Source organism: Procambarus clarkii, chromosome 15, assembly GCF_040958095.1.
Source record: "Procambarus clarkii isolate CNS0578487 chromosome 15, FALCON_Pclarkii_2.0, whole genome shotgun sequence".
Taxonomy (NCBI): Eukaryota; Metazoa; Arthropoda; class Malacostraca; order Decapoda; family Cambaridae; genus Procambarus; species Procambarus clarkii.
The window spans coordinates 1,216,514-1,236,513 of NC_091164.1; the positions used below are offsets into that span (position 1 = coordinate 1,216,514).

Genomic DNA, 20,000 nt, shown 5'->3' on the forward strand with positions numbered 1-20,000 from the left:
CACAATATCCTCCACCGGAACCTCATATCCGCTGTGGGATTACCCGACAACTGCACAGGTCCAATACCCGTCCCAGTACCCGGCCTCGGTCAGGGCAAGTGTATTAGGGGGAGTAAAGGGAGGTACTGGGGAGGGGGGGTTAGGGGAGCGAGGTAAGGGGTAGAGGAGACAGTAGTGGAAGGGGGAGAGGAAAAAGGGATAAGGGAGAGGAGGACAGACGACACAGGAGCACAAACTACACCCCCACCATCTCTCATAAGTACACATACAGTGATATTCACCCATAAATAATTTAGTAGTGTCTGAATACATCCAGAAAAGATACCATAAACTCCATTAAATTTGCAATATGCAACACGAAAGACAACAGAGCGGAGGCGTGGCAAGTGACCGAGGCCTATGGACCATCCCAGATCAATAAGGCCTGGGAGAACGAGCCAGGATAGGCCTAATTCTGGCGAGGGAGTGGCACGCCCTCACACAACAGATGCCTCTTGAAGAGTGCCTCTTACTATCATTAAGTGTCCAACTGGCAGCTTGAAGTGAAGTGAACTATCAGGTGGAAAGCGCCAAGCCATTACGACTATATAGCACTTGGAAGGGATCAGGATAAGGATTTGGGATGGGACGAGGGGGGAAGGAATGGTGCCCCAACCACTTGGACGGTCGGGTATTGAACGCCGACCTGCATGAAGCGAGACCGTCGCTCTACCATCCAGCCCAAGTGGGAATGGCTAATCAAGAGAAGGGACGAACCACCCCCTATCCCAAATCCTTATCCTAACCCCTTCCCAGTGCTAAATAGTCGTAATGGCTTGGCGCTCTCCTTTGATAGTTCCCTTCCCCTTCGACACCCCCCCCCTCCCACTCCTCCAGGGGACTGGATAGATATCTTGGGTTAACGACCCTCTCCTCATAACTACTCTCAGGTGAAGGTAGCACACACCTCATTAGCCGGCGTGAAACTGTCGCCAATGGACCCAACTGGCTGTCTCTAAGCATGGGGATGAAGACGGGAAGGGGGGAGGGGGGGACAGGCTGAACGACCTCTCCACGACCACTCTGTCTAGCGTCAACTAATTGGCCGCGACGAGCAATTAGTTGACTAATGAGCGTCATCACGGCCTTCAGTTCCCATCACTCATCTCTGAGAGATGACTTATGGCTCTTTGTGTAACTTTGTCACCTCTGTGTCCGCTCTTCTCTATGCTGCACCTTCTCTGTGGTGTTGTCCACACCACAACACACTAGAAGGTGAAGGGACGACGACGACGTTTCGGTTTCCTTTTCATCCCAAACTCCAACCGTCTCCTTATTCCTTCCTTTCATCTTCTTCCCTACCACTTTGTCAGTTCCTCTCTTCCACCCTCTCTCTCTTTCTCTCTCTCTCTCTCCTCCCCTATCTCCTCCTTCCAGGAAGAAGCACATTCCGTACCCCGGAAATACAGGGTTTCCGGTTGAGAGAGAGAGAGAGAGAGAGAGAGAGAGAGAGAGAGAGAGAGAGAGAGAGAGAGAGAGAGAGAGAGAGAGAGAGAGAGAGAGAGAGAGAGAGAGAGAGAGAGAGTAACCATGTCCCCCCCCTCCCTCCCCCCCTACTAACCATACCCACGAAGACCCACCACGAGTTAATTACACCTTTCCTTAATGAACTTCTTTACCTCCCTTAAAACTTTGCTTGATTAAAACTGGCCGAAGTGAGTTTCAGGTCAGCGGGTTTCCTCCTGTAAACCAAGTACGGAATACTACAAGGGGTTTACACTACATGAAACGTAGTCCAATCAAGGCTTTTAGACACTGGTTCTCGTTAAATAGTAGTTAAGGATTTTTTTTGCCATCTTATGGTAGTTTTGGATGGTAGTTTGCCATCTTATGATAGTTTAGATGGTAATTTAATATTAATTGTTACGCTTTAAAGAAGTGAGGAGAGAGAAGGCGGATTCCTGGCGTTTTAAAGGAGTATTTGATCTTATCTGATATCATACTATTAACAGAGATTCGAATTCTCTCTCCTGTGTTTAGTCCACCCGCTTGCGCTGGACGGTAGATCGACGGTAGAACGAGTAGAGAGTTCAATCCCCGACCGTCCACCAAGTGACTGGACACCATTCCTTCCTTCCTCCCGTCCCATCCCAAATCCTTATCCTGATCCTTTCCCAGTGCTATCTAGTGGTAATGGCTTATGGCTCTTTCTCCTGATTCCTCTGTTCCCTTACCTTCCCTTCTATCTGGTGTTCTGCAGGGGCGTCGAACACTTTGGTACGTTTCTTATTTGTTTTATTATATAAACGTTTCTTGCAGTCTATGGAGAACTGTCTAGCACTTGAAAGAAGTTGATTAAAAGGAATCAGATACCTTAAGAACTCCCTACAATCTATTGGACTCGACCCACTGAGTAATGGGGCTTCAGAAGCGTTATAAGACTCAGATGTGAACATGCTTCATCCTTCGGGGAGTTCGATGCGATTTAGAAGAGTTCGGAAAATCTTTTTAGTTCGGGAGAGAGGGGAGCCGGTCGGCCGAGCGGACAGCACGCTGGACTTGTGATCCTGTGGTCCCGGGTTCGATTCCGGGCGCCGGCGAGAAACAATGGGCAGAGTTCCTTTCACCCTATGCCCCTGTTACCTAGCAGTAAAATAGGTACCTGGGTGTTAGTCAGCTGTCACGGGCTGCTTCCTGGGGGGTGGAGGCCTGGTCGAGGACCGGGCCGCGGGGACACTAAAGCCCCGAAATCATCTCAAGATAACCCCTCCCCCCTCAAGATAACCCTCGGCACCGTTAATTCCGATAACGTTAGTTAGTTAATTCCGATAACGTTAGTTAGTTAATTCCGATACCGTTAGTTAGTTAATTCCGATACCGTTAGTTAGTTAATTCCGATACCGTTAGTTAGTTAATTCCGATACCGTTAGTTAGTTAATTCTGATACCGTTAGTTAGTTAATACCGATACCGTTAGTTAGTTAATTCCGATACCGTTAGTTAGTTAATTCCGATACCGTTAGTTAGTTAATTCTGATACCGTTAGTTAGTTAATACCGATACCGTTAGTTAGTTAATTCCGATACCGTTAGTTAGTTAATTCCGATACCGTTAGTTAGTTAATTCCGATACCGTTAGTTAGTTAATTCCGATACCGTTAGTTAGTTAATTCCGATACCGTTAGTTAGTTAATTCTGATACCGTTAGTTAGTTAATTCCGATACCGTTAGTTAGTTAATTCTGATACCGTTAGTTAGTTAATACCGATACCGTTAGTTAGCACCGTTAATTCCGATACTTTAACTCGAGTATTCGCATCCCCGTACTCACCTAGTTGTGTTTAGGTACCTGAAGATCCGTGCTCCTGTCCCCCCGATTTGTTTAATCCGTCAGCTGATGCAAGGGGTAATAGCCTCAATTGCTTTCTATTGCAACACGTTCAAAATTGACTTGCTGCTCTTGAGCTACGTGTTTGCTTACAACGCTATGGCCCATCTGCGTGTCTAGTCTCCATCCATGGCCTCCACCTTGTTCCCGCGGGCACACCTAAGCACTTCGTCCGTATATCTGCTATATCGATGCTGCTTAGTATCTTGTACGTTGCCGTCATGTCTCCTCCTTGTCTATCTCTCTTATGTAATGAGGCAAGATCCGGGTTTCTCCTCCTGCTTCAAGCCTGTAGGCTGAGGGAACAGTCACACACACACACACACACACACACACACACACACACACACACACACACACACACACACACACACACACACACACACACACACACACACACACCTGTTGATTGACGGTTGAGAGGCGGGACCAAAGAGCCAGAGCTCAACCCCCGCAAACACGACTAGGTGAGCACAACTAGGTGAGTACACAAAAACACACACACACACACACACACACACACACACACACACACACACACACACACACACACACACACACACACACACACACACACACACACACACACACAAACACGCGCCTGTGCGTGCGTGCGTGTGAGCGCGTGGGAGCACGTAGAGCAACAGCACAAGGGGGAATATAATCTACTTAAGACAAGGCCTACCTAGACCAAAGTCTTTGTTAATGAGATTCTACCCACCTGTCACCCCTTACCTTCCCCCCCCCTCCCTTCCCTTCCCCTCCCCTCCCCTCCCCTCTTCCATATCCTCTCTCCCTTCGCTCTTCTTATTACCTCTTCTTTCCCCTCCCTCTTTCATTTTTATTTTCCTACATTTCCCTCATGTTACAATCTTAAATGTCTCTCGAACGCCTTCCCTACTTTTCTCTCTCTCACCTTTCCCATTTTCTTCCATTACTTCAGTTATTTATATATATCAAGCGTTCTACTTTCTTACATCTTCTTTCATCACCACTTTCCATTTTCTTTCATTACTGAATCCTTGTTTCTCTTCGTCCTGTTTCCATATTCCTGTTCTCCCTGTTCTCCCTTTTCTTCATATTCTCCCTGTTCTCCATGTTCTCCCTGTTCTCTATGTTCTCCCTGTTCTCCATGTTCTCCCTGTTCTCCATGTTCTCCCTGTTCTCCCGCCCTGGAGTTTGTTTACTCTGGCCGCGTCACGGTCGTTGCCATGACGACCATCACGACCTTCACAACCATGTCAACAGAGAGAGAGAGAGAGAGAGAGAGAGAGAGAGAGAGAGAGAGAGAGAGAGAGAGAGAGAGAGAGAGAGAGAGAGAGAGAGAGAGAGAGAGAGAGAGAGAGAGAGAGAAAGAGAAAGAGAGAGATAACATACACCCCAGCGTGTCTTCTGGAGAAAGTAGAGCATAATTATACCTTCTGGGGCGTCTTTAGAGAAGCCTAAGATCTTATTAGAACTTAAAGATGGTTTATCTTCAAGCATGGACTTCTTAACGTATTTCTTTGATGGCTACTTAAACACTTAAACCCCTTAATGCCTTCTCAAAGCGAATGTGCTTTGGCTCACTCAGAGGCAAGCTTAACGCTTATTCAGAGACAAGGTTCAAAGGTCACTCACGGGATAAGCCAAATTCTTATAGATTTCCCCCAGGGCCAATCAGAAGTCTGACCCCTCCTTTAAGATTCCATTAACTGCAAGGGTTATGATCCGCTGCTCTTCAAAGCACGTCTAATACCGAGGCTTCGGTATAGAGGAAGATCCTTTACTGCTTCAGTACGACCAGTGAACCTTTTGCAGCGCCTAAACGCGGCTACAAAATGATGGGATTACAAAAATCATAGTTTTATGTATACCATTTTCCCATCAGTTAGGGCTCCCTGGCTGTGTATCTCCCATTTCCCATCAGTTAGGCCTCAGAGATGTGTATCTCCTCTTCCTTATCACTTAGACGTCCTGGCCGGGAATCTCAGACGGCCCTTGAGGGCCACTCAAGGGCCAGTAATGGGCCGTAACCTCTGCACTCTAATTGGCTGACGAGAGCTCAGGGTGTTCCTTGTGGTCAAGAGCAGCCTAGGGGCTAGGGGTTAGGGGGGTTTGGAGGGGTAGAGGGGTGGTTAGGAGCGCCCAGCAACCCCCCTACAGTCTTCCCCCCATGGCTCCCCCCCTCCCCCCACAGCAGCAAGGCAGAGTGATCTTAAAGCCTTAAGTCTGTACTGAGCACCAGCGTTGTGTTGCGAAGCGGATCTGGTGATCCAACTGTTAAAAATGAGGCGGATTAGTTAAAAAATAAAACAACGCAATATTGACGTATCCGAAAAGGTCAGGAGGGTTGTGTGGGTTCGTACGTTTCTAAGTAGGTTAAACAGTTGTAATTTTTACGGAGTGGTTAACAGAGAGAGAGAGAGAGAGAGAGAGAGAGAGAGAGAGAGAGAGAGAGAGACTATATTATATTATAGACTGTGGGTTGGTTGGTGTTGTCGTCGTTGATCCTTCTCTACGGACAACCCAACCCACAACTCGGCAGAGTGCTTATACTAGGAGATCACCCTTGGCGCTTCTGGCTCTTGGAGAGGGGCTCAACGTCACACGTTCAGGGGATGCGGCTCCAACACTTAGCCTCGTTGTCACGTGCACACACCCACTCGAGCCGCTGTGACTCCCCACTCTCTCCTTATGAGATATGATCTCCTCAATCCCCCTATGACTTACTAGTATTACCTCCTACCCTGTCCACAGCAGTGGTTCGTGGTTCCTCCTCTCTCTCTCTCCTTCTTTACTACCTCCTGGGAAGCCTCACTAGGACAAGGGCAAACACCAGCAAATTGTGACACATTTACTGAACAAAGCACATACACGATACATACACACATATAATAATAATGAATCCTATACTCTATAATATCACAATCAGGTTGCACTCCAATACCATCAGAACTCTATTATCAGCTTATCAAGTGGTATCCTATCTCCTGGTTCACCACCTGATACTATTAACCTCCTCAAGTTGGTCAAGCCTACACACTGTTGCACCATCAACAAGATAACATATATATATAGAAAATCAGCATTTGAATGCAATAACATATACCAGTATAAATGTTCATTGATACTTCAGTATAAAAAACTCCTTGACATAAGGATGCCAACAGTCACTCACCTCTCACTGCGTCTTGCACGCTACTGACAACCAAACACTATCAACTCCCTATAAGTAATCCACCAGAACTTCCCCCTTCCACCTCTGGAAGTTCACAACCCTAATATCCTTAGGTTCTTCCGGGCTTCACTACCAGGATCCTCTGCAGCTCCTCCAGGCTGCTATCATGAAGTTTCCTTGTGCAACTACGGTGCTTCACCCTTCTGTTAGGTTCTTCCACAGCTCTCTTGGCTGCTACACCACCTCTACAGAAGCACGTGACACTCCTCTTCACTGCTGCTTCTCCTCACAGCTCGAGGTCCTCTGCTCCACTACCTTTGGAGTCTCATCAATTACTTCATCTGCTGGCTTCGAAGTTCTCAGCAACTTCTTCCCCAAAGACAAACCTGCAACCCATCGGCGTTCCAATAAAATGTTCCCCTTTAACACATAAACAAAAATAACCACACAATATGCTTGCCTCAAACCTCTATCTGTTCTCTACATACAGTGAGAGTGGACTCCCCCGTTTTGGGCGGGTCCATACTCCACCTCGCCTGGCGGCGGCGTCCTCACTCGCTGGGAGGGTCTTCCTCCATCCGGAGCCGGCTCCCTCAGTCGTCCGCCAGCGCTCAGAGGGGGAGGACGTCGCTCCGTGTTCCTCCCTCTCCACTCTCTTATTTCAGGCTTTCTGCCTTATTAAAACATGTCTAACTTATAAATAAACATTGCTACTGTCGCTGGGCACACGACCAAACTACAAGCGATCACTATGAACTGGCGTATATCGTGCTTACCACAGATTAACTGGTCGAGGGCGCTTTCCCTCTGACGGCGTCTGGTCAGGGCGCTCCACACAGCCCACAATAATGCTTCTGGGCGATTTAATATCTGCTCGTCGACCAGGACTTGAGACCACAACGTTCCCAGCTCGATTCCACAGCTGGTACGTCTGCACACTTCTCTTCTCTTAGAGATATATCACTAGGGGTTCCCTTCTGGCGGGAGCTCAAACGGAGCGCGGCTTCCCCCTGCGATGTCTGGCACTCAAGTGAGGTCAAGGTCCTCCGGAAGCGAGCCTCACGCCTCCAGCAAAATGTCCACATCTCCTAGCCCGTCATTTATCTATTTTCTTCTGCATTGCCCATAATCTCAAACTGTTACACATATCCAAGCAACTATTTTACATATGCGTTATCACCTCAATACTTGCTAGACCTTCTAGTTAGGTCAGGCTTGCTGAATAACTCTCAAGAAGGGAGACTCGTTTCTCCTGCAGGCTGAGATCATAACACTCCCCTCCCCTTATTTTTGAGAGTTATTCTAGTGGCTAGGTTCGGGATAATACATCCGCCACTACACTGTCTCGTTCTTCAACCGATTGGTTCGACCGGTTAGTCTGTTTACATACTCCCGTAGGAGTCTACAACTAGTTCGTTGCTCCTTGCAACATCTGGCTCACAACTCGCCAGAAATATGATCTTCTCACAAACGATTTGACTTCTCTGACACCTCTTAGCTAGGCTGTCCTCCCTGGACGCCTGCACTCCATCGGTCCACTCTACTTATTGTCTCCACCCTCCGTTTCCTCGTCTTCTTCTCTCCACGTCCAGAGTCAGACATCTGCTGTCTGTACCTCCTCTGTCGTCTTCACACTTCCATCTACTGCCATTATACTTTCGTCTCCTGTCATCATACTTCACTCCCTCGTCTTCACCGACTATCCTCCCTTTCGTCTCATTTATCCGAGACCTCATCCTGTTTGACTTACATCGAGTCCTCGGCTTTCTTCTATTCCTCCATGCTTGCATCATCATCTTCTTCCTGCACTTCTCACCTCTATACAACTCCATTTCTTCTCCTTCGACTCTTCTTCGTTCCCTAAAAGTTTCTTCAAGCACTGTACTACATCCAACAGCACTCGACCATACATGTCGCTTTGCCTCTCCCAAAGTGCTCGTAAGCATCTCTCCACACATACTGTCTCTACTCCTCTCATTTTCTCGGCTATTACTCTTCTTCATTATTTCTCCTCCACGTTGTCTGTGAAACATGCCAACTCTTGACATCTCAAACAACTTAACTCCACTATCCCTATGCCTCTGTGCTCGTGGACCACTTGACGCTCTATTCCCGTCTTCAGTCTGTCCACATCCTTCCTCATTCCTACTCAGCACAGTTGCATTCGCCTTCCGACTCTCAATTTCAGCAGTCTGGGCTCTACTCAGGTCCGCTCTCTTCACATGAGTTTTCTTCGGCTGGGTCATCTTCACTTTTGACCTCACCGAGACTTCATTTTCCTGGGCTGGACCTTCATCAAATAGCCACGCTATATCTACGTCGATATCTTCCACCGGCTGAATCGACACTGCATCATCTTCTCCAGCGTCTTCCTTGTCGGCCACCTCTGCCTTCCTCACTACCGAGACAGGGTTTTCAATGGCTTGGCGGTCTCCTGACTCATCTCCTCGGATGTCAGTCAGGTTCACACTCTCAGGCGTCCCACCCGTGCCATGGCCTTCTGGGCACTCCTCTGGCACAGTCTCCGCCATGACTCTTGTCAACACCTTTGTCCCGCACAAGTCATTCCCTAGGATCACTTGGACTCCTGGAACAGGTATGTCGGGGCACACTCCCAACATCACCTCTGCCGACACATATTCCGACCTTAGCTGGACAGTACATACGGGCATGTCACTCTCAGACAATAACCCATATACTCTCATCTTACTCCTGCCAGCTAACCGTCGATCATTCCCAATCAGGCTTCTCGCAATCAAGCTCTGATTAGCTCCGGTATCTCTTAAGATACCAACTTCTACCTCAGGTTGGTCTCTTATACTGATCCAACCTTTGCTCATGAACGGCCTATACCTCTCGTTCACTAAGTTCGCTCTCTGTGGTTTGTCTTCGAACACATTAGTATATTTACCTCGGGGGTCACACATGGCCAGGGTCACAACTCTCTTGCCCTGCCGACAATCTCGCATCACGTGACCCAATCCGTTACAATTGTAACATCTCATCTGGGAAAAGTCTCTTCTATATGTACCAGAGTAGCTCTGACTCTGTCCACTCGCATGAGAATTCCTCGGGCCAGGTACACTACTTGCACTCTGTGGGGTTCTACTGGACTCTTGATTTCCAGGATAACGATTAGTTTCTTGTTTAGCTCCTCCATCTTCACTTTCAGACGAAGTGCGCGACCTACTCTTCTGAGTTTTAGGGTACTTACTTTTATCTGCCCATTTATCAAAATTTTTCTCACCCCAGACTCTTCTGGGTCTTTCATAATTTCTTCCTCCCCAGACTCCACTGGGTCTGCTATTTCTGCGTCTCGCCTCACTTCTCACTCTGTTCTCCCTTAAGCTCTTGTATGCTTCAGTAATCATATCCGCCCTATCTGCGGCATCTTTCACCTCCATTATCCCTGCTTCTTGGATCTTGAACTTTGTTTCGGGATGCATCATCTCCAAGAACTTCTCCATGACCATCAGTTGCTTCAGGTCAGCATAAGATCCAACTCCAGCAGCCTCAATCCACTTCTGGAATCGTCTTTCCAGATCTCTTGCTGTCTCAGCAAACGTACATGCTCCAACTTTCACCATCTCTCTGAAGCGCTTCCTATAAGCTTCTGAGGTTAACTGAAACGAGCGCAATATGCTGCTCTTTACTGTGGCATAATCCTGGCACTCTTCCAGTGACAATTGGGTGTATGCCTCCCTGGCTGCACCGGTCAATCTTAACTGGACCAGCTGGGCCCATTCCTCCTGTGGCCACTCTTTGATGCTGGCTACTTTTTCAAAGTGCTCGAAAAAGCTCTCTGCCTCTTCGGGAACAAACAAGGGAATGTCCTTCTCCCTAACCCTAACATCTGGTGGGTGTGATACCTGGGTGGTGCTCTCTGGCAACCCATGTTCAATCCTCTGCTCAGCCAAGGTTCTATTCGCTTCTATCTGCATTTGTTTTGTTCTCTCTTTTTCTTTTTCGACCTGGGCTTTTTCTTTTTCGACCTGGGCTTTTTCTTTTTCTACTTCCAACCTGGTTTTCTCTTTTTCTACTTCCAGCCTGGTTTTCTCTTTTTCTACTTCCAGCCTGGTTTTCTCTTTTTCTACTTCCAGCCTGGTTTTCTCTTTTTCCTTCTCGGCTTCATTTTTCATCTGGAGTTCTAATTTCATCTTTTCCAGCTGGAACTGTCTCTCCTTGTCCTCACGCTGCATCTGGAGCTCTAACTGGAATCTCTCCAAGCTCCTATTCCGGCTACTCCTGCTACTGCGGCTACTCTTGCTGCTCCTACTCGATCCCTGGGATCTCACGTCATCCTGCCCATCATCCTCCTTTCTACTTTCAGCTCCTTCCTGGGCTCCTTGTTCTGCCGCTTCACTTCTGGCTCTCAACTGCCTCAGGATCTCATCCTTCATCCCAGCTACTTTAGATGCTTTCAACCTGATGCCACATTTTTCTGCTATTTGTCTCAATTGATCCCTCGTGCAACCTTCCAAGTCCTCAGGCTTGCCTGACTCCACAAATGCTTGCACCTTATCCATCTTTGTCCTGTGAGTCTTCCCAAGAGAGAGAGTATACACCTGCGGTCACACAGTTTACCTATTTCAGCAAGGGTGTACAAATCCACTCTTGGACAGGGTGTGGGTGTGTCAGTTCACTCTCCCGGACAGGCCCCCAATTTATTATAGACTGTGGGTTGGTTGGTGTTGTCGTCGTTGATCCTTCTCTACGGACAACCCAACCCACAACTCGGTAGAGTGCTTATACTAGGAGATCACCCTTGGCGCTTCTGGCTCTTGGAGAGGGGCTCAACGTCACACGTTCAGGGGATGCGGCTCCAACACTTAGCCTCGTTGTCACGTGCACACACCCACTCGAGCCGCTGTGACTCCCCACTCTCTCCTTATGAGATATGATCTCCTCAATCCCCCTATGACTTACTAGTATTACCTCCTACCCTGTCCACAGCAGTGGTTCGTGGTTCCTCCTCTCTCTCTCTCCTTCTTTACTACCTCCTGGGAAGCCTCACTAGGACAAGGGCAAACACCAGCAAATTGTGACACATTTACTGAACAAAGCACATACACGATACATACACACATATAATAATAATGAATCCTATACTCTATAATATCACAATCAGGTTGCACTCCAATACCATCAGAACTCTATTATCAGCTTATCAAGTGGTATCCTATCTCCTGGTTCACCACCTGATACTATTAACCTCCTCAAGTTGGTCAAGCCTACACACTGTTGCACCATCAACAAGATAACATATATATATAGAAAATCAGCATTTGAATGCAATAACATATACCAGTATAAATGTTCATTGATACTTCAGTATAAAAAACTCCTTGACATAAGGATGCCAACAGTCACTCACCTCTCACTGCGTCTTGCACGCTACTGACAACCAAACACTATCAACTCCCTATAAGTAATCCACCAGAACTTCCCCCTTCCACCTCTGGAAGTTCACAACCCTAATATCCTTAGGTTCTTCCGGGCTTCACTACCAGGATCCTCTGCAGCTCCTCCAGGCTGCTATCATGAAGTTTCCTTGTGCAACTACGGTGCTTCACCCTTCTGTTAGGTTCTTCCACAGCTCTCTTGGCTGCTACACCACCTCTACAGAAGCACGTGACACTCCTCTTCACTGCTGCTTCTCCTCACAGCTCGAGGTCCTCTGCTCCACTACCTTTGGAGTCTCATCAATTACTTCATCTGCTGGCTTCGAAGTTCTCAGCAACTTCTTCCCCAAAGACAAACCTGCAACCCATCGGCGTTCCAATAAAATGTTCCCCTTTAACACATAAACAAAAATAACCACACAATATGCTTGCCTCAAACCTCTATCTGTTCTCTACATACAGTGAGAGTGGACTCCCCCGTTTTGGGCGGGTCCATACTCCACCTCGCCTGGCGGCGGCGTCCTCACTCGCTGGGAGGGTCTTCCTCCATCCGGAGCCGGCTCCCTCAGTCGTCCGCCAGCGCTCAGAGGGGGAGGACGTCGCTCCGTGTTCCTCCCTCTCCACTCTCTTATTTCAGGCTTTCTGCCTTATTAAAACATGTCTAACTTATAAATAAACATTGCTACTGTCGCTGGGCACACGACCAAACTACAAGCGATCACTATGAACTGGCGTATATCGTGCTTACCACAGATTAACTGGTCGAGGGCGCTTTCCCTCTGACGGCGTCTGGTCAGGGCGCTCCACACAGCCCACAATAATGCTTCTGGGCGATTTAATATCTGCTCGTCGACCAGGACTTGAGACCACAACGTTCCCAGCTCGATTCCACAGCTGGTACGTCTGCACACTTCTCTTCTCTTAGAGATATATCACTAGGGGTTCCCTTCTGGCGGGAGCTCAAACGGAGCGCGGCTTCCCCCTGCGATGTCTGGCACTCAAGTGAGGTCAAGGTCCTCCGGAAGCGAGCCTCACGCCTCCAGCAAAATGTCCACATCTCCTAGCCCGTCATTTATCTATTTTCTTCTGCATTGCCCATAATCTCAAACTGTTACACATATCCAAGCAACTATTTTACATATGCGTTATCACCTCAATACTTGCTAGACCTTCTAGTTAGGTCAGGCTTGCTGAATAACTCTCAAGAAGGGAGACTCGTTTCTCCTGCAGGCTGAGATCATAACACTGACGAGAGCTCAGGGTGTTCCTTGTGGTCAAGAGCAGCCTAGGGGCTAGGGGTTAGGGGGGTTTGGAGGGGTAGAGGGGTGGTTAGGAGCGCCCAGCAACCCCCCTACAGTCTTCCCCCCATGGCTCCCCCCCTCCCCCCACAGCAGCAAGGCAGAGTGATCTTAAAGCCTTAAGTCTGTACTGAGCACCAGCGTTGTGTTGCGAAGCGGATCTGGTGATCCAACTGTTAAAAATGAGGCGGATTAGTTAAAAAATAAAACAACGCAATATTGACGTATCCGAAAAGGTCAGGAGGGTTGTGTGGGTTCGTACGTTTCTAAGTAGGTTAAACAGTTGTAATTTTTACGGAGTGGTTAACAGAGAGAGAGAGAGAGAGAGAGAGAGAGAGAGAGAGAGAGAGAGAGAGAGAGAGAGAGAGAGAGAGAGAGAGAGAGAGAGAGAGAGAGAGAGAAGCTGCCAGACCCCTAGGAGGCGTGGGGGACCCGAGTCCGACCCAGGAGCTAGAACCTCACTAAGAACAAACTACATTAGACCCCAACAAGGACCAAACTCCGAAAGCACAAACCCTACAACTCAAATATCCAATTCAACGGTTTTGAAGCCCCATAACCGTTAAATTTTCAAACCGAAAAAAACCGTTATGTTTGAATCTGAAAAACCACATCTAAACTAAAAATAAAATCATATTAATATCCCCCGCAAGTATCTTTCAATACAGAATGGGTAGTAATTTTGTGAATTTGAACCCGACATACTTACGATATAGTGAACTGAAACTAGCATATTCCCTGCCTAAATTACAGAAAGAAATGACTGGCCCTCGGGGGCGAGTAAAACCTTCCAAGAATGAGATATTTACATGTTTCCCGAGTCTGTTCGCTCAACCGAATTATGTATATTTTATCCGGCAATAACCGCCAGGATCCGGCCAACAAAATGATAACCCAGTGTGGCAGTAGCGTGTTCTTAACGGGCTTAGGGAAATACGGAGAAAACATTCATTCGTAAAGGAGGGTGTCGGAAAATCCGACACCATTTAATAATCATACAGACAATAGCTGTATTACCAACAAGTTACCCATAGAAAACGTAACTTGTAGTGGAATTACCGTCTAAAGAAAACGGGATATCATCACCACATACTATTATAATTCACCAGCTATTCTGCTGGGAATTGTTCTTAAATACATTAGTCTTTGGACTTTACCATCATAAAACATCTTATATAAATTAACTTAATTATCAATATTAAAGTAGAGTAAATGTGACCCTTCTATCACTTTCTGAAATGTGGACAATGTAAGCCAGGCGTCAGAGGGGGAAGGAGGGAGCCATTGTTGTGTCACCTCCGAGACGTGTGGAGCGAGTACGGCTCCTATCATTCTGGACAATGTCGGCCAGTAACGTCAATAGAATGGAGTGTTAAACAGCCATTGTTTATATGAGACCAGAGGCTCACACGGGAGCAAATTCGGCTCCTGTTAAATTTACTTGGACGTAGTGTTATGGAACCCAAAGGTGTACCATTGTCAACACGTTGTCTACAAATACAAGTTAAGTGTCTATCCGAAACCCGTTTATCATTCATTTATGGCCATTAATGTCAGGATATAGGGTTAGCCGGTTAGAACGCGAAATCGCCTCAAACTAAAGGTAATTAAGCCAGGTCTTATTGTTCCATGTACTGTTTTCTCTGATATACTTGTCATATATAGGATTCTGGCTTCACAGCTAGCGCACTTTTGACAGGTCAAGACGAGGAAGGATTTGTGCACCAGTTACTGGGTGATATGGAAGCTACCTCAAAGAGGATAATTTGGTGTCTACACCCTAGTTATACCTGGTGGACTAACCTGCTGTACTATAAGATAAGGAACCTCTTCAATGTTTAATAGTATGTAGTCTATTTCTGTAGTTTGATTGGCTGCATATATATTAATAAACCCCCCTAATGTGTAGAGGATCGATTTGTGAGATTATGAGATTATTGCAGAAATACAGTCCACTTATCATTATACAAATTGCTATCGAAGTATATAAATTAACGTAAATATAAATTCATATAAATTAAATAAATATAAATCTCACAGGTCGGTTCCCACATTATTTGGTCATCTTCGAACCGGATGACGGATTATTTGATCCCTTGAACCCACATTTGGTCATCTTAGTACCGGATGAACCAGTTATCCAGTGGATTCATTAAATACTAGTGCAGTGTTATTTAAACAAAGCCAGCCAGTCATAGACAGCGGCGTTGCCTCGTGGGAGCTCAGGAGTCTCCCTCAGCCCAGTTCAGCTTCGTCAGCGGTTTCATGCACACCCACAGATATTTGGTGGCGTGTTATTTCGTGAAATGACAGCGCTAATATAGAATCCAGCCAAATTAGTGACTGTGTCTTCGCGAGATTGTTCACGGATTTCGTGGTGTTACATTTCGCGAGAGATTATCTACGAATTTTGTGGAGTTTATTTCGCGAGGTCACTAATAATATTTAATACTTCTAGATAATATTAGAAGTTTCATAGAGGCTAATTAAGAGGCTATTATCAATAATTGTGTATATTATTTCTCCAAAATAGAGAATCATTTAATATATACTGCACTAGTGATCACAGTATAATATTTACTAATTGCCAACCCACAACAGGGTAGGATATGACTAGTTGAACTATTATTGCTCATCCTAGTCCCATTATTACCATAGTCAGTTGAACTATATTGATCAACCTAGCACCATTAATGAATGGTCCAGACCCTATTTTGGGTGTAATTTTTATCAACTCGAGTTGAGTTGTATATATATAATTTACTTATGATCATTACACCTTTGAGTGATTAATTAGTGTCTCTACCATCCTAGGGTGATATAGAAGAGCTAACCTAAAGGTACTTCCAGTGACACTGGTTTATCACTCAAATCATTAGTGTGTATGATTGTATATATATAATGTGTATTAATTTTAAGTGCTAACCTCTAGTAGAGGTAGGATTATTGCCTAGTGAGTGCAGAATTTACCCTAGGCTACCATTAGTGTTTGTTCAGTATTATGAGCAGCCCAAGTACAAGCCCCACAAGGCTTCACCAACGAGCCAGTATGGATAATGCAGGGAGAATGAAAAGAACCCTTGCAGGTCTTAAAGGCCACTTAACAAGACAGATCAAGAAATGTGAAGATTTGTCACAACAATCAACAGTTGATTATGCTGACCTGGAAAGCTATTATCAAGCAGCTGCAGGTAAATTTGAGCAAATCAAATGCCAAATGGCTGTCCTTGTGGGGACAGACTACTACCATCAATTCATTGGTAGCCCTACTAAATATCAGGGCATAACCATGTTAAACTCTGCAGGAGGTAAATTACTCTCAGGCCCAGTATCAAGCCTGAGGAGACCTATGCCTGCAGATAAACAATACCAGTAGAAATCTAAATTTGTCAGCTGATTAAATTTCTCCAGTAGCATTATACTAAGGAGATTACAGCTGACTATACCAACAGAGGTTGATGTTAGTATCATCATTTAAAGCTGAAGATGAGTTCATGGGGCCTCAGTGGCAAATCAGTGAACAGTAGCCTAAAACAGCTACAAGTCACTGCGACCAATGTCACTGAACCCACTGCAGTCTCAGAACCATACTTTACTTTAATGATGAGCTATTCAATCTTCTGAATCAATTAACTAAATTAAACCCTAATAAATCTGATGACTGATTTGATACATTTATTATTTAATCAAGATGCATTCCATGGGCCTCAGTGTTTATATATCAGTGACCAGTTACCTGAAGAAACTTCAAGTTATATCTAATGTCACTGATCTCACTGCAGTCCCTGAATCATACTTGACTGTAGTACTTGATCACATCCAGTCTTCTGGGTTAAATAATATGTAATAAGGCTTGAATATTAGCCTTTCAAGAGTTAACAGGGAAATGAAATCGCATTAGACTTCTAACCCCTACAACTCTAGTACGGGACATCCGTCCTGTACGAACAGACGCACAAACGTGTGATTACTAACTACTAACATCAAATTAATCAAATAATTCGAAGGAGGAGTATCGGTGTTCGTCTGTTCTAAACAGGACTTCGACCCGTGAGCAGCCCCCTGGGGAATTATGTCGGAAAATCCGACACCATTTAATAATCATACAGACAATAGCTGTATTACCAACAAGTTACCCATAGAAAACGTAACTTGTAGTGGAATTACCGTCTAAAGAAAACGGGATATCATCACCACATACTATTATAATTCACCAGCTATTCTGCTGGGAATTGTTCTTAAATACATTAGTCTTTGGACTTTACCATCATAAAACATCTTATATAAATTAACTTAATTATCAATATTAAAGTAGAGTAAATGTGACCCTTCTATCACTTTCTGAAATGTGGACAATGTAAGCCAGGCGTCAGAGGGGGAAGGAGGGAGCCATTGTTGTGTCACCTCCGAGACGTGTGGAGCGAGTACGGCTCCTATCATTCTGGACAATGTCGGCCAGTAACGTCAATAGAATGGAGTGTTAAACAGCCATTGTTTATATGAGACCAGAGGCTCACACGGGAGCAAATTCGGCTCCTGTTAAATTTACTTGGACGTAGTGTTATGGAACCCAAAGGTGTACCATTGTCAACACGTTGTCTACAAATACAAGTTAAGTGTCTATCCGAAACCCGTTTATCATTCATTTATGGCCATTAATGTCAGGATATAGGGTTAGCCGGTTAGAACGCGAAATCGCCTCAAACTAAAGGTAATTAAGCCAGGTCTTATTGTTCCATGTACTGTTTTCTCTGATATACTTGTCATATATAGGATTCTGGCTTCACAGCTAGCGCACTTTTGACAGGTCAAGACGAGGAAGGATTTGTGCACCAGTTACTGGGTGATATGGAAGCTACCTCAAAGAGGATAATTTGGTGTCTACACCCTAGTTATACCTGGTGGACTAACCTGCTGTACTATAAGATAAGGAACCTCTTCAATGTTTAATAGTATGTAGTCTATTTCTGTAGTTTGATTGGCTGCATATATATTAATAAACCCCCCTAATGTGTAGAGGATCGATTTGTGAGATTATGAGATTATTGCAGAAATACAGTCCACTTATCATTATACAAATTGCTATCGAAGTATATAAATTAACGTAAATATAAATTCATATAAATTAAATAAATATAAATCTCACAGGTCGGTTCCCACAGAGGGTTGTTAATTGATGATCGGGTCGTTAGTAGTTGATAGGCTTGAAGATAGTTAATACGCCTGAAGGTAATTGATAGGATTGAAAGCAATTGATTGAACTTAAACAAGTCAATAAGATTGAAAGTTAGCATTGATAATTAAAGTAGGCTACGTAGGTATGAACGAATCTGATCAAACACCGATATAATACATCTCCTTTTGGACGTTTTGGTCCCCACAGCGTACAGAATACAATGTACTTTACTGCTAAAGTAACAGGCGTAGTACAGGCCACAAAGCCTTGTAACCTGACCATTATTAATGGTGTGTACACTTTGGATCCATTGGTAATGGGTCCAGTACAAAGTGATCTTAGTAACAATGGCTTCGTTCACTTACACAAATCACGAAACATTATGGCAGCGAAATGTTACGAATGGTTGAATAAATATGTATATAATATATACATATAAGGAATACAGAAAGGCCTATGTATTATAAGGAATACATATAAGGAATGCATTATAAAAACGAATATATATAATCAAAAGGCATACATGCAAATATTTGGAACCATGAGAGAGAGAGAGAGAGAGAGAGAGACAGAGAGAGAGAGAGAGAGAGAGAGAGAGAGAGAGAGAGAGAGAGAGAGAGAGAGAGAGAGAGAGAGAGAGAGAGAGAGAGAGAGAGAGAGAGAGAGAGAGAGAGAGAGAGAGAGAGAGAGAGAGAGAGAGAGAGAGAGAGAGAGAGAGAGAGAGACAGAGACAGAGGGAGACAGAGAGAGACAGAGAGAGAGAGAGAGAGAGAGAGAGAGAGAGAGAGAGACAGAGAGAGAGAGAGAGAGAGAGAGAGAGAGAGAGAGAGAGAGAGAGAGAGAGAGAGAGAGAGAGAGAGAGAGAGAGAGAGAGAGAGAGAAAGAGAAAGAGAGAGAGAGAGAGAGAGAGAGAGAAAGAGAAAGAGAGAGAGAGAGAGAGAGAGAGAGAGAGAGAGAGAGAGAGAGAGAGAGAGAGAGAGAGAGAGAGAAAGAGATCAATAGCAGGCACGGAAAATGGACGATAGGGGGATGGCAAAGAGTATTGAGAGAGTTGGAACGAAGGAAGGGGGATGGAGAGAATGGGAGATAAGGTCAAGAAGAGATCAAAGGAGAAACTGAAGGAGGTAAGATCAGCTGAGCTCTACAAGACATCTTAAAACCACAACCTAACAGACCCGGATTTTCGGGATCACCATAGCCCGTGCTACATGAACATTTCGTCCTAAGTAGCTATATCTAAAAACAACAACAACAGACCCAGATGAGGAATATATCAGACACCAAACTGAGAACCAGAAAGAGAAAGGAGAACCAAACTGAGAACCAGAAAGAGAAAGGAGAACCAAACTGAGAACCAGAAAGAGAAAGGAGAACCAAACAAAACACACAGATAAAAGGCAAAAAAGCAGAAAATGAGAATGAAAACCTAAACCTACAATAGGTTAAGTAATAATTGTAATTACGAAGCAACAAGATGCTTATCTTAACATACTAAGAAGGTTAGGTAAGGTCGGTGTTTTCTATGAGAAGCTTTTCAAGGTAAACTAGTATGTTTAGCATGTCACATATGCACGTATTTAATAAGTCAATATTGACTAT

The 20,000-nt window shown here is 45.2% G+C and overlaps 2 protein-coding genes across 3 annotated transcripts in view; both read right to left on the minus strand.

Moving 5' to 3' along the window:
• Positions 1–20,000, minus strand: part of dtn (transmembrane protein 132C dtn) — a 106,245-nt gene that overhangs the window by 43,170 nt on the left and 43,075 nt on the right. The gene's annotated exons all lie outside the window — the stretch shown is intronic.
• Positions 6,188–13,157, minus strand: LOC138364869 (uncharacterized). 2 transcript variants are annotated; one of them, XR_011228527.1, is made up of 2 exons: positions 7,302–13,157; positions 6,188–6,911 (listed from the first exon to the last, which is right to left on the minus strand). XR_011228527.1 is itself a non-coding variant. In XM_069324868.1 (2 exons), exon 2 carries the CDS (start codon positions 11,049–11,051, stop codon positions 8,070–8,072), a length of 2,982 nt encoding a protein of 993 aa, XP_069180969.1. In that variant the 5' UTR covers positions 11,052–12,285; positions 12,676–13,157; the 3' UTR covers positions 6,188–8,069. The 2 variants fall into 2 exon arrangements, 1 of the variants encoding a protein (XP_069180969.1); XM_069324868.1 differs by having other exon boundaries at positions 6,188–12,285; positions 12,676–13,157.